Below are 12,817 nucleotides of genomic sequence, written 5' to 3' on the forward strand. Positions count from 1 at the left end.
GTTTATTAATTTATATTGTCATCTTCATTGTTGATTTGACGGTCCGGGTTGAACCTTAGCCTTCCTCAATCACTTAGACCTATCGATCCTTTGCAGACATTCTCGAGTTTTTCAGTCCAAAGGTCTTGACGTTATCATTAACTGTATCTACCCAGATTTTCCTGCGCCGACCCCTTTTATAAGGCACGTACAGCTTACTGTTTTGGACCTTTTTTGCAATGTCGCTTCGCTCTCAAGGCTTTGTCATCATGTGAGATTAAGTCCTCACAGTTTCTTCAGTGAAACTGAATCTGGTAGAAATACACAATCGCATCGGGTTAATTTGAGTCCCAAGGCACATAACATAGCTGAAAACGAAGTAACCAACGCATTGTCAAGAGAGGCTGTGACCTCGTTATTAATTTGACCAGAGCCCTTCCTTGCTATAGGACAACACATCATCAAGGAGAACCTTAGGAGTGAAGAGCTAACACCAAGGGAGGTTAGCTGGCATTAAACTATGGGGTTACGCCAGGCGAAATCCTTACTAGGGGGTACAACCAAAAGAGATTTAAAAATCCGAACTCTCCCCAAGAAAAAACTAAGAATGCTCACAGACCATTGCAGACTGCGTAGTCACCTATACATAGCGGGATATGGTCTACTGATTATTTTCGTTTCTGCGATCTAAGATAGTCCAATACAACTTCTCCTTGAATGCAGCGCTACAGTTCGGGGAATCTTGAGACACCTCGGCAATTTGCAGCCACAAGAAAGGCACATGGGCTCAGTCCAACCCAGATCTATCTTAAGTCTAATAAGGGAACTGGATCTGGATGAGGTACTGTGATGAGTAGAAGGCACAAAAGATCATAAGGCCGCAGTGTAAACCTCAAATAAATCGCAATTACACTCCGAAAACAATAATGCATTGTGGAATTGCAATTCTTCTTCAATTCGGGTGGCAAAATTATTTATCCCTGCAGCTTATATGAACAACGATATGTAAATCTATGGTTAATTTCAGCCTTAAGCATAATACATATTTATTGAGTACTCATTTTTGTGTACCTACGCAAAAAATTATTCGCGCTGTAGAAGTGTGGCCGAGGACTGAAAAAAATCAGTATCTGAAGAGACATCACTTTACTAGAACGTAATTTTAGGACCAAGTATAGTGGAACCAATCAGGTATATCAAAGCTCTCTCCCTCCTATTAAAACCAAAAATCAAGTATTTCCTGAGAATTCCTGGCAGGGTGGTAACAGAATTCTTTCTCAGACCGAGGAGGAGTGGGCTACGAGCTCTGATGGGACTAATCTATGGAGACAAAACGACGGAGCACAATCCATGGTAACGACATACGCTCACCGTAGGTATCATCGTCGTTCCACTATGTCATCTTGTCTGGACAATGAAAATATAGAGCATTTTCTCTGCCACTAACCGGCTTCCGCCAGACTTATCCTTCTTGATTGGCGCCATAACCGCTTACGCTATTTTGGCCGTGTTTAAGAAAGCGCGCCAATTGGGCACAACCAAGTGAAATCAAGCCCTTCTCCATCTGATCTTTCCTCCACAAACTGCTACATATTTGTGGTGTGCGTTTTGATGTTTTGCACAAAGCGAGGGGCCTACAGTTTAACGCCGACTGCGAATGGCAACTGGTTTTTTATGAGGAGCTTTTTTCATGGCAGAAATGCGCTTGCAATTGTGCGCCGAAGAGCTATCGTCATTAGAAAACACTGTTTGTATCAACTGGTGTTTCATGCCGGGGAGGGGCTAAGATTCATATAAAAGTCTGGGCAGTTTGTTGAGGAGTAATGAATTCCGATTCCGCCTGTCAATCCCTTTTTTCCTACTTGTCAGCCTGCCTGAGTCATAATTCCATTCCATTGGCAGCCGAATGGTCGCAAGAATTGAGTATGCTGGATTGAGTAAGTGGATTATGTAATTTTACTACTTCGGACTTCTTTCTTGAGCTGATCGTGGATGATCGCAATAAGAGGTAGTCTGCGCAATAGAGGAAACGCTTCGACTAAGCGCGCTAAATAAGTTATCACGTGCGCGACAAATTAATCGAAGCTCATGCTAAGCAATGATTTGGCGTTTTGTTCATCAATTGATAAGACTGTGGCTCCATTCAGTTGTACAGCTCTATAGTAATGAAGATATATGTGTGTGTAATGTGTACATATGTTTTGTTTTTGAAACTTATAGGCGAATTATCTCTAACAGCTACGATGAGATTTTTTTAGTATTTCACAAGCATTCATGTAGCTGTGTAAGTGAGCAAAAAATTTTGTCAAATTATCACTGTAAACATCATAAATTTCACAAACACACATGCATACATATGTACACACTTGTAATTAATCCATAAAAAGATAAAAAATATGTATAAAAAATATTCCTTTGCAAAATCAAAAATTACTTCACACTTTTCAATTTTGCCTCGGCATTTTCAAAAAGCCACTTTTCTTCTGGCATTTTAACGTTTTTTTTCATGTTCGTTTTCTTATTTCTGCTCCTACTTTTTCACACTCTCTTCATATTTATTATGGAAAACCGCTTTACTCATCAACAATAAAAAGCACGCAGCACAACAGTTGAAAAAAAAATTGCAAAAGCTGAAAATCCGTGCATAAAATCGTGAAAATTGTACAGAAAAATCAATATCCCCAGCAGTGAATGTCTATCTTCGAGAAGAGCGTAGAAGGTACGCAGAACATCTAGACAAATGAACAGTTCACAGTGAACAAACAGCAAACAGCAAACGAACGCCAACGCGGCACACAAGCAACCGAACCAAATACAAATCAATGTACAGACCGCGCTTGCGCCGCGTATTAATATGCGAGGGCGTCGCTATAAAAACAACGCCTTTTGGCGACGGCACAAACAGTTGAATTCAAGACGTGAACGTGTTCACAACGAGCGTAACAAAAAGACGAGCAATTATTTATAGAGCAAAAAGTGCAAAAACAAAATACAAAAAAAAAAGAACTCAGTATTAGACTTGTATTTTAAGTGAATTTAATTCAAGAAATCAAAAGACTATAATAAACACAGAGAGCTACACACACACACAAACAGCAAGGCCGAAAAGAACAAGTGTAAAAGTAAATACTTATTTGTTTCTATAAATTTTACAATAAAGAAAGAAAGAAAAAAACAAAAACAACAATAAATTTGTGCTGTTTTAGTGATTTTTATTTGAAAGCAAAAAAAATTATTTGTTGCGCATTGAGTGGACTTTTTTAGTAGTAACTAAAAATTTAAGGTGAAAATTTTTCAAACAAAGAAGACAGCAAAACGGTTGCGAAACAGCGAAAACTTCCAAAATAAGACAAGTTAACCAGCTTTTGTGCTAACCAAATTTGGCTACTAGCGCAAGCCTTTTAAGCGCACACACACATATATATATATACATACATACATAACAATAGAGTAACGCACCGACAACTGTCGAGCTTCCAGAAATTGGGCAGGATTTTGATTTCGAATTTACAAAAACTACATTACACAAGTGCACGCCGACGAAATGGTCAAATTTGAAAATGTATGTGCGTACATAACTTGGCATGGAAGGATTTCGTGCAGTGTTTAGTAGTTGAATAAGATTTTTTATTAATTTGTTTGATAATTTTCTATTAATTTTTTTAATTTTTTTTTTTTGTTTTTAATATTTTTTAGAAACTTTTGTTTTTTTTTTGAAGATTTTTTTCGAATATTTATTTTTTTAATTTTTTTAGAATTTTTTTATAACTTTTTGTTATTCATTCTTTTTATTTTTATAATTATTTTTTAAGTTTTTAATAAAAATTGTTTTTAAAAAATTATTTTAAATGCATTAATTCAAGCGTGGCAAGTTTTTAATAAAAATTGTTTATAAAAAAATTATTTTAAAAGCATTACTAATCCAAACGTGGCATCAACAAATATTTGTTGTATACATTTTTTTCAAAATTACTGCTACTCACAAAACTTAATTGTGCCATGAATCAGTGGATACAAAAATGAATCGTGTTTGATAAGCGACTTGGTCAGCAAAGTATTTTAATTTTTTTTTTTTACTTTTATATTTTTTTATATATTTTTAACAAAAGGCTATTTTCAGTGAAATTCCTAGACAATTGTTGACTTAGTATCGGGTGTTTTTTAAGAGCTTTAGAAGTTAAAATGATATACAAAACGGAAATATTGTTGGAATGAATTCTTTTCATTACAATCTGGCAGATTATTTCATGGCATTTATTTTTTGATATCCGGCATAAGTATCCCGCGACTACGAATTATACCGTCTATTCGATCATCCAATGTTTTACTAGGTAGGTAGACTTTCTGTCCCCTTCCTGTCAAGCTCATCAGCAATTTCATTTCCCTCTATATTCGTATGTCCTGGAACCCAGATCAGAGAAATGTTGCCTTCACACCCAAGAGATTTGATCGCCTTCTTCAAAGTAAATTCTTGACTACTTTTGCGATAATGATGGGTTAAATATGGTAATAAATTGATTGTTAAGCGCACTGTATGGTAAGTTGCGCCTTCTTGTTGAAACCAACCAGTCTCTTCTCATAAGGAATGTGAATAAGACGGTTAAACAATTGTCTGTAGTTTATTAACTTTCTTTCTGAAATATCCAAAATGTTTTCAAAATTCGAATACTGCATTGACGAACGCCTTTTTCCATTACAAAATATTGAAAGAATATGAGTCGATGTTTTGTGCTTTCCTTTTTTAAGATCAACAGTTTTAAGCCCACCTCGAACGGCAAATGGGTTTTTATGAGGAGCCTTTTCAAGGGAGAAATACACTCGGAGGCTTGCCATTGTTCGCCGAGGGGCGACCACTATTAGAAAAACCTGCTTCAATCATTTTGCTGTTTCATGCACGGAGATTCGAACCTCCGCACTCCCAAATGACCGATAGAGGTTTTATTTCAACCAAAACTTATTTCGGTTTGGAAATGGAAGTAAATTTTCAATATTTACCACAGTGGTTCGAGCGTAAAGTGCCACATTTCGTTCGATGGAGGTACTAATTAAAATACTTACTGACATGAAGCTTCAAAAAGATGTCTGGAGTTGAAATATCCGGTGTAAAATGTTTTTTTTTTCAACTTGTTTATTGTGTATTTAATTTTTTTTTTTTTTTTGTTCGAAATATTTATTTAATTTTTTTATTCTCATTTTAAAAAGCTGACATGATAATAAATTATTAAGTACACTGATTCATATGCAGTTCCGGCCTTTATGAATCCATTAAATCAAGTTGACTGATGTACATATCTCATAAAAAGTCTAATTGTGTGGCATTTTGGCATTATTAGCGAAGTGCTTTGTAGAATAAATTTCTCTACATATTTGCTAATTGTTTGTTTATTCAAAATAAGCGCATACATGTACATACTTGTGGATATATGTATGTATGTAATTCAATACTAATCTCTCATAAATATGTACATAATGAATAATCAGTATCAGAAACAATGAAGGAACCAAAAGACTGTTATTGTTGGATAAATTTGTTTCCATTATTCACGAAAAATAGCCAAAAACACATTGAGAAAATATATTTAATGGGGAAAAAACAAACTAAAACCAATTTGCGGTTAGCTGTTGAATTTTAAAATGTTTGCATGTCTCTCCGAAACTCCCGCACTCCTTTACCAGCGCATGTAATGACGTCATGCCGGCAGTCATGCAAGCCGGTCGCGCGCTGCTCAACACTTTATGCCAGTGTGTCAATTCCGTGTTTGGCTTGGACGAACAAGTACAAAAGTCAAACGCAATTTGCAAAAGCACCGACATGCGAATATACTCACACATATAGGCATACATATACACACACACATACATACGTGCATATAGACTGATTAATCCAGTTCTTTTACTTTCTTGCCAATCAGTGTTGCTGGTCTGCCGACCTGTCTGGCCATGTCTTAAATTACCTTTCTTGAGCTATATTTCTTTCACAGCAGTCAAATGACGTCACTTGTTTCTGTTTTTAACTTTATTACTTTTCGTGAAATTTTTTTGCCGCATTTATGATGACTTATGTTTGTGTTTTCAATGTAATTTGAGTCGTTAATGTTTGACATTCAGATAAACACTTCAATATTCACTGCCATTTTTTTTTGGTTTATTTTACTTTTTAGCATTTTTTTTTAATATTTATATGTGTTGTGCACTTATCATGTTGTTAGTGCATTTTTTTATTTTTATTATTTATTTACTTAATACACCAATACTTAAATTTACAACGCATTATTGGCGAAAAGTTGCTTTGAAAATTCATATGACTCATCAACGGTATTGCTATGGTCATGATTGGCAGTGTGTGCACACACTTATATATAATATATTTGCTTGTTTTGATTGTTGATCGCATAAATTTGTGGTCTTTGTGTGTGACCAAAAATTGGAGGTGGGCGCAGATACGCTTAAAAAAACAAGCAACAAATATTTTACACATATTTTTTTTATATTCTCTGTCTAATGAACAATTATTAAATTGCACTTGTCAGTGTGTACGTTTTTAATTTTAGACCAGCTGGTATGCGTTTTTTTTTTTGCGCTCGTAAATAATTTGATGAACCCCAACGACCCTGAAAGTAAATATAATATTTATGGTGACTCTTTTGTTAAAATTTGCTATTTTTCATTTAATATTTTAGAATTTTTTGATTCTCGATTTCTTCGATTTACAAAATAACTCTATTTTAACATTTGTGTTCTGTTCTGCTAACCAAAGTCGATTTGAGTTGTGTTACCCCGCGCTGCATCCCACACAAGACGCAAATTTTATGACGTGGCTTCGTTAGATTCCGCTTCAGTTGGTAAACAGATTTCAGGCTTGCGACTGCTGCTCGGCTTGCCGCAAATAGGGGTAGAACACTCGCCCATAACACTCGGTCTGGGTCCAAACAACCCTGTTGACTATTGTTTGAATGAACCATACTTTAATAGGTTATTTAGTACTAGAATTCCAGCGCTACTTAATCGGTCAAGGAAAAACGTCTCTATATTAGTTGCTTTGTCTCATAAGTCGCCGTGATCAAAGATTGAACGTACCTCATTGCGACTATTGCAAATGCTGCAAGAATGAGGAGGAGAAAGAATCCGTAAGACACTTTCTATGTTACTGTCCCGATAGAACTAAAAAGTAGTAGTGAAAGAAGAGGCTTCTCTCCCTCCCCAGAGCATAACAATGGCAGTGTCAGAGATGATCTTCGGAGCTTTCGTTAGCCGACAAACCTATTCTGCTGATATGCTTCCGCATTAGATAGTGGTCAGTAATACTTCCCAATCATTTGACGTAAGCGGGGGCGGTTTAAGAAAACGAGATTTTTAGAACCTTTCTTTTCGATCAGTTTTACATCTCTGCCATAGCCTTAACATAGTCGCCATTATATGCCCAATACAAACATCTATGTCTTAAGTTAATCTCGGTCAATTTGATAATTCCAAAGCTACTTCGCGCTGCGTAGTCTAAAGCATTTCAACGACTTAGCTCTCTTATTACTATGATATTGAATTTGTTAATGTGCTTCTCTCTGAGTCACCCAGCATTATGAACAAAAGTAGGCCCACCTCAGCGTTCATATTTCCTTTTCGGGTTTCAAGCGCTACACCTCAATGCATCTATGCTTGTTCGATACACTGTTCCATCCCATTTTTATTATTATATGTCAGATTTTCATTTCTGTCAATCGCCATATTTTTTTTTAATTTTAAGGCTTTGGCAAAGCCCGGAAGTTGTGAGCTGCTTCGATTATATGCAGAAGAATCGTCTAGGTCACTTCCAAGTGAATGTCGATCAGAGGCTTTCCCCACAAGCATTCACTTCAACATATGGAACCATCCTCCTTTTTTCTAACCAATCTTGCTTAAGTTCGCATGGGCGGTTAGCCACATCCTACACTAACATGTTAGTCTCTTACACTGTCGATAGTTACAATATTTGATATATTTCTCGAATATCACATTCGATGAATAATGCGAGTTATCGTTGTCTGCGCTGTCCAAAATTACAAAAGTCTGCGCTCTCTCTAAAGTTCGCGCTTATCATACACGAGAAATCTACCTTGTCGTCAAGTTTTCTACTAACTGAATTTGAATCAGAAATGGAAGGAAACTAGTCATAAGCCTTTCAGGGTTTAATACGCATTATGGTTCTATGTCTTTTCGTGGTAATTCGCTTCACAAAGATTTATATTGCAATATTGGCACAAACTGTGCTTTCGAAGCCCTTGCGGGTGGCTTTTTCTTATTCTTCCTGTATATACGGTTGGTATAGATATACCATGACTACTAATGGGACTAACACTGAGCCACTCGATAGTGGCAGTTACTACATCCATCGACTTTGAACTAATATCCCAACTCACGACCGTAGTTTCAATCTTCGTATTGAATCCCACATGAAAAGTGTCGTCCGTCCCCAAGCTTATGGCCAGTTATCGGAGCATACTCACCAAATATCTCCAGAATAGGAAAGTCATCACTTTCTTAACTCTATCTCAAAGCTTACAGTTAACTGTGGGTGCTAGAATACAAATAGGGTATCTAACAAAAACTAAGTCACCATTAGTTTTTCCAGAGTCAGCAGCCACGGTCAGGGAATATATTAGAATAATTTGCGCTGATTAATAGGATGCTCAATTAAGAAATAAATTCCAGCCATACCAACATTTGTTTATGAAATGTTTGCTTCACAACGACGCAGTAGTAGGTCTGAAGTATTTCTAGTGATATATTACCGTTACTTAGTTGCTTTCCGGCAATTTTTACTAAAATAAATTTATTATCTTCTTTCATTTCAGCAGGGCTTTGGTTTCGAACCGGACATGGACATGGATATGGACATGGACATGTTTCCACGCAGCCGCCTGGGTCGCATGCATGACCCATTCGGAAGTTTCAATAACTCACGTAAGCATTCTAATCTAGCACTCGACCCTCGTATTGCATCCTGACTTTTTTCTCATTTCTTTGATGTTATTGCAGATTTTGGCTTTCCGCAATTCAATTCGCTAGGACGCCGGCGTGCTGCCGACCACATGGGTCGTGATGATGACTTCTTCAATCGCCTGCCTTCCGAATTCCGCCAATACATACCCGAAGGGTTTGGCCACAGCAGACGTGGTGAAAGTGCTACTTTGCCACGCCAACATAGCTCTCAGCATTCGCAACAGGTGCCAGTACAGGGTGGTGGACCCGCTTACTATCAGTCATTTGTTCCCTCCTCACCGCCCAATGGCGTACCACAATCGCCTTCGAAAAAGCTTTGCGATGCCGCCATACAAACCGAAGATCCCATTGTTCGTTCAGGTGGCGATCAAGTGGACAGCGCTGCACCGCCAGCACACGGTGATAACCTGAAGCAGCATGGTCTGCGCAACACAGTCGACATGGGTGTAAAGTCCGCATTGGAGTCGGATCAAGGTACTCGTGCACATTCTGCGCCACCCCAAGAGCAACAGCAACAGATCCCAGTGAATGGTAAGCGTCAGACACCGCCGCCACAGGCTGGTCACTCGCAATTTGGCACACAAACTAGTCCACACGTGCAGGCTGGCACCACTACTGGCCAGCAACCCCAGTTCAATAAGGCATACTATGCACCACAACAACAACCACATCCACAACAACGACAACAGACACCACCACCGCCGCAAACTCCAGGCGGCAGTTATGTGCGCACCATACCGATCTTTGTCGAGGGTCGTTCCGAGCCGATCATTAACGCTCACAAGGAAATACCGAATCAAAATAGCGCGCCTGGTCAATCGCAGGCAACAGCCAGTGCATCAGCCAGGGCACATGTGCCACCACAACCCCAACAACAGCCCCAACAACACCGTCCCACTCCACTCAATACTCAGCAACAGCAGCAGCCACAGCAACAGCAAACCGCTGCCGCTGCTGGCGTGCCACCGCAAACACCACACACGTTGGACTCGATCAGTAAAATTCAAGACATTCAACGTGATGTGCTCGATCTCATGGGAAAAGTTGAGAAGTTCACTGGCACACGCCAAGACAAAGAATATGCCTATCTTGATGAGATGTTGACACGCAATCTACTCAAGCTGGACACAATCGACACGAACGGCAAGGACAGCATACGTTTAGCACGCAAGGAGGCCATCAAATGCATTCAGGCTTCGATCAATGTGCTCGAAGCGAAAGCAAACGAGAACAGCAAGGCTGCTGAACAGGCAGCAGAGGGTGGTGCACCGGCTGAAGAGCCAATAACCGCCGCAGCTACAGAACCAGTGCAAATGAACGAAGCTGCGACGCGAAAGAGTGCGTCGAAAGAAAAAGTCGAGGTAGTTTCAGAGACGGCTGCAGCAGATTCCGAGGCCGAGCCGGCCGATGCAAAACAAATTCAAGCGCCCATACCGTTGCCACCACCAGAAGGCATGCAAGCAAACGAGGCATCCGCTACCAGCGAGGCAAATAGTACAGAGTCGAAGGAGTCCGGTGAGCCAGCTGCGGAGTCAAAAATCGACGAAACGGCGGAAACTAACACCAGCACCATAGCTGTGGAAGGCAAAACAACTGAGGTGTCGGCGAAGGATGGGACTGAGTTGAGCAAATGATGATTGGAGCAGCGCATTTCCTCCGGTGCCGTGAGGTCCTCCTATTCAACCACATTTTTAAAGCGTTTACATAGCATCACCAAACGAAAGTCCTAAAAAACTTAGTTTCATACATCAAAATAAATGTAAAATTCGTTGTGTTAGAAATTTAACGAAAAATTAAGAAAAAAAAACATACTTACCTATACGTTTTTATTTTATGCCACAAAACATTTTAGAAAATACTGAAAGGAATGCTGCTGCTTAACGAGCGCAGTATTTTAGAGGAAGGCAAAAAATATTCGCATGAATGCCCAAATACGCTGAGGCCAAAACTGAATCAGCCGGCGGATCGGCGGGCATTGCGTTTTGTTGTGCGAAAATTAATTATAAATAAGAATAAAAATATAATATTTAAAATTGAATCTCTTTTTGTTTTTTCACAACCAAAAAAACTTATCAGAAGTGTATTGAACGCAGGTAGTTTAGTAGAAACTTGCTTCTATTTTATTGAGTCGCTAAAAGGCTCGTAATAAAGTCACGGCCGTTCATTGTTCAAAGAAAGTTGTTTAGTCGGTTATCGAGCCATGGGCAGAATTATACGAGTAGAACTGGCAAAAAATATTTAAAAACTCAGTTCGAAATTATTCATTGCTTAGTCACTTTCGATAGGCAAAGTAGCGAAACTCTGTTCCAAAAACTACTCGTTTCATTATCCGAATACGTCTGATTCTCTAAAACGAAATTGAGTTAACGAAATTCAAACGTTTTTGAGTTTCGTAATCCAAAATTGGGATATCAAATCGAGCTGAGTTGTGAAAATTGAGTCGAAATTGAGTTTGATATGTTCGAATTTGAAGTTCAATTAGTGGCGCCAAAGCAAAATTACCCTAAAAACAATTCAAATATGACAATCGGAAAAAAATTTCAATCATTGAATGAAGTACAAAGGAAGCAAAGCACAAAAGGAAGAGATTTTGTAAATTTAAATACGAAAGTAATCGTTAATCATTTTTAATTTAACATTGGCATGACTGCTTTTGCTGATAGTTTTGAATATTAAATAGTCGACTCAACAACAAACTGGAACCAAATTAGATTACTCGAGATCGAATGAGATAAAATGATATTATATCCTTACACTTTTTGATTAGTCGAAATACATTCGCTATAGTGCCTCAAACTCAAACTGAAATTTCGAGTCAAAATTCATTCGCTCACGAATGCTGTAATTCGGCATCAGGATGACGAGCTAACTGAATCGTTTTATTTATGTATACCGTCTGTGTAACGGTAAGAAAAGTAAATTTCAGAAATGCTGGGTTCTTTTTTTATACAACTTTAAACCACCGACGATTCGTTAGCAAAATAAGTTTCAAATAAGGAGGTTGCTAGATCGCCTACCCTAGCTTGGTAATTGGATGTCTATCTGCCCCTCCAAGCACGTGTGTGCTTGTTTTGGCGTGTCCGTTACCAAACAGGCGTAGTTGGCGCCCTATGCTCCAATAAGAGTTTAAGAAAAAATATAATAAATAAATCACTAACCGGAAGGGTCCATCTCGAACTATTAGTACAGTTTCGATAATAACGGACTGTACAGAATGACACTTGGTAGAATAGTGGCGCTACTGTTTTTTAGCTATAGGTCCGAGAGTTTCATAAAGCACCGATATTTCTTGCAGATGCCTAGATACGAGTAATACAAAATGATTTGAAAAGTAAAACCAGATAACATTTTAATACACATTTTCGCTCCGCAATTCATTTGGGTTTTAAGCCAGAGTAACAAAATTTCTAACTACTTTTTTAATTGATTAGATTGTTCAGATATGAAATTATTCAAGAAAGTACTTCAAGTCCATAAATTAATAATAAAAAATTAAAAAAATAAAATCCATAATATAAATTTCATGTCTTCAATAGAATAGGGAAAAAGTATAAGTAAAAGAATTCATACTCAAAAAGTTCATTATAATATTTATATACGAAGAAAACACTAAGCTTTTGACCAAATTTTCATTGCTAATTACTATTTCTCGAATTTTTATTAATAACTAAAGACAAGTTTACATAGAGAATACGAATTATTGACTTCAATGAAAAAGCGAGAGAAAAATCCATCGCCAATAATTCGGAAATAAAGTGTAGAAAATGGTTAACGAATCTATGGTCCACCACGGGCTGTGAAGCTAGAAAGGAGAAGAATAATTCGGCGTATCAGTAAATAACTTCTCATTACAGGTCAGAGA

The 12,817-nt window shown here is 38.0% G+C and overlaps 1 protein-coding gene across 9 annotated transcripts in view; it reads left to right on the forward strand.

The window, feature by feature from the left end:
* The window catches only part of LOC128860938 (BAG domain-containing protein Samui), a 41,353-nt gene extending 30,360 nt beyond the window's left edge, over positions 1-10,993 (forward strand). For 5 of the 9 annotated variants that reach the window (XM_054098740.1, XM_054098739.1, XM_054098745.1 and 2 more), the window contains 2 exons: positions 8,808-8,916; positions 8,992-10,993. In XM_054098740.1, the coding sequence (XP_053954715.1) occupies positions 8,808-8,916; positions 8,992-10,589 (1,707 nt within the window). In that variant the 3' untranslated portion in view covers positions 10,590-10,993. Of the gene's footprint in view, positions 1-2,855; positions 3,102-8,807; positions 8,917-8,991 lie in introns of those variants that run through there. The other 4 variants (XM_054098743.1, XM_054098748.1, XM_054098744.1 and 1 more) reach the window with 3 other exon arrangements.
* The last annotated feature ends 1,824 nt before the right edge of the window (positions 10,994-12,817 follow it).

The sequence above is a fragment of the Anastrepha ludens genome, chromosome 4 (genome assembly GCF_028408465.1).
Source record: "Anastrepha ludens isolate Willacy chromosome 4, idAnaLude1.1, whole genome shotgun sequence".
Taxonomy (NCBI): Eukaryota; Metazoa; Arthropoda; class Insecta; order Diptera; family Tephritidae; genus Anastrepha; species Anastrepha ludens.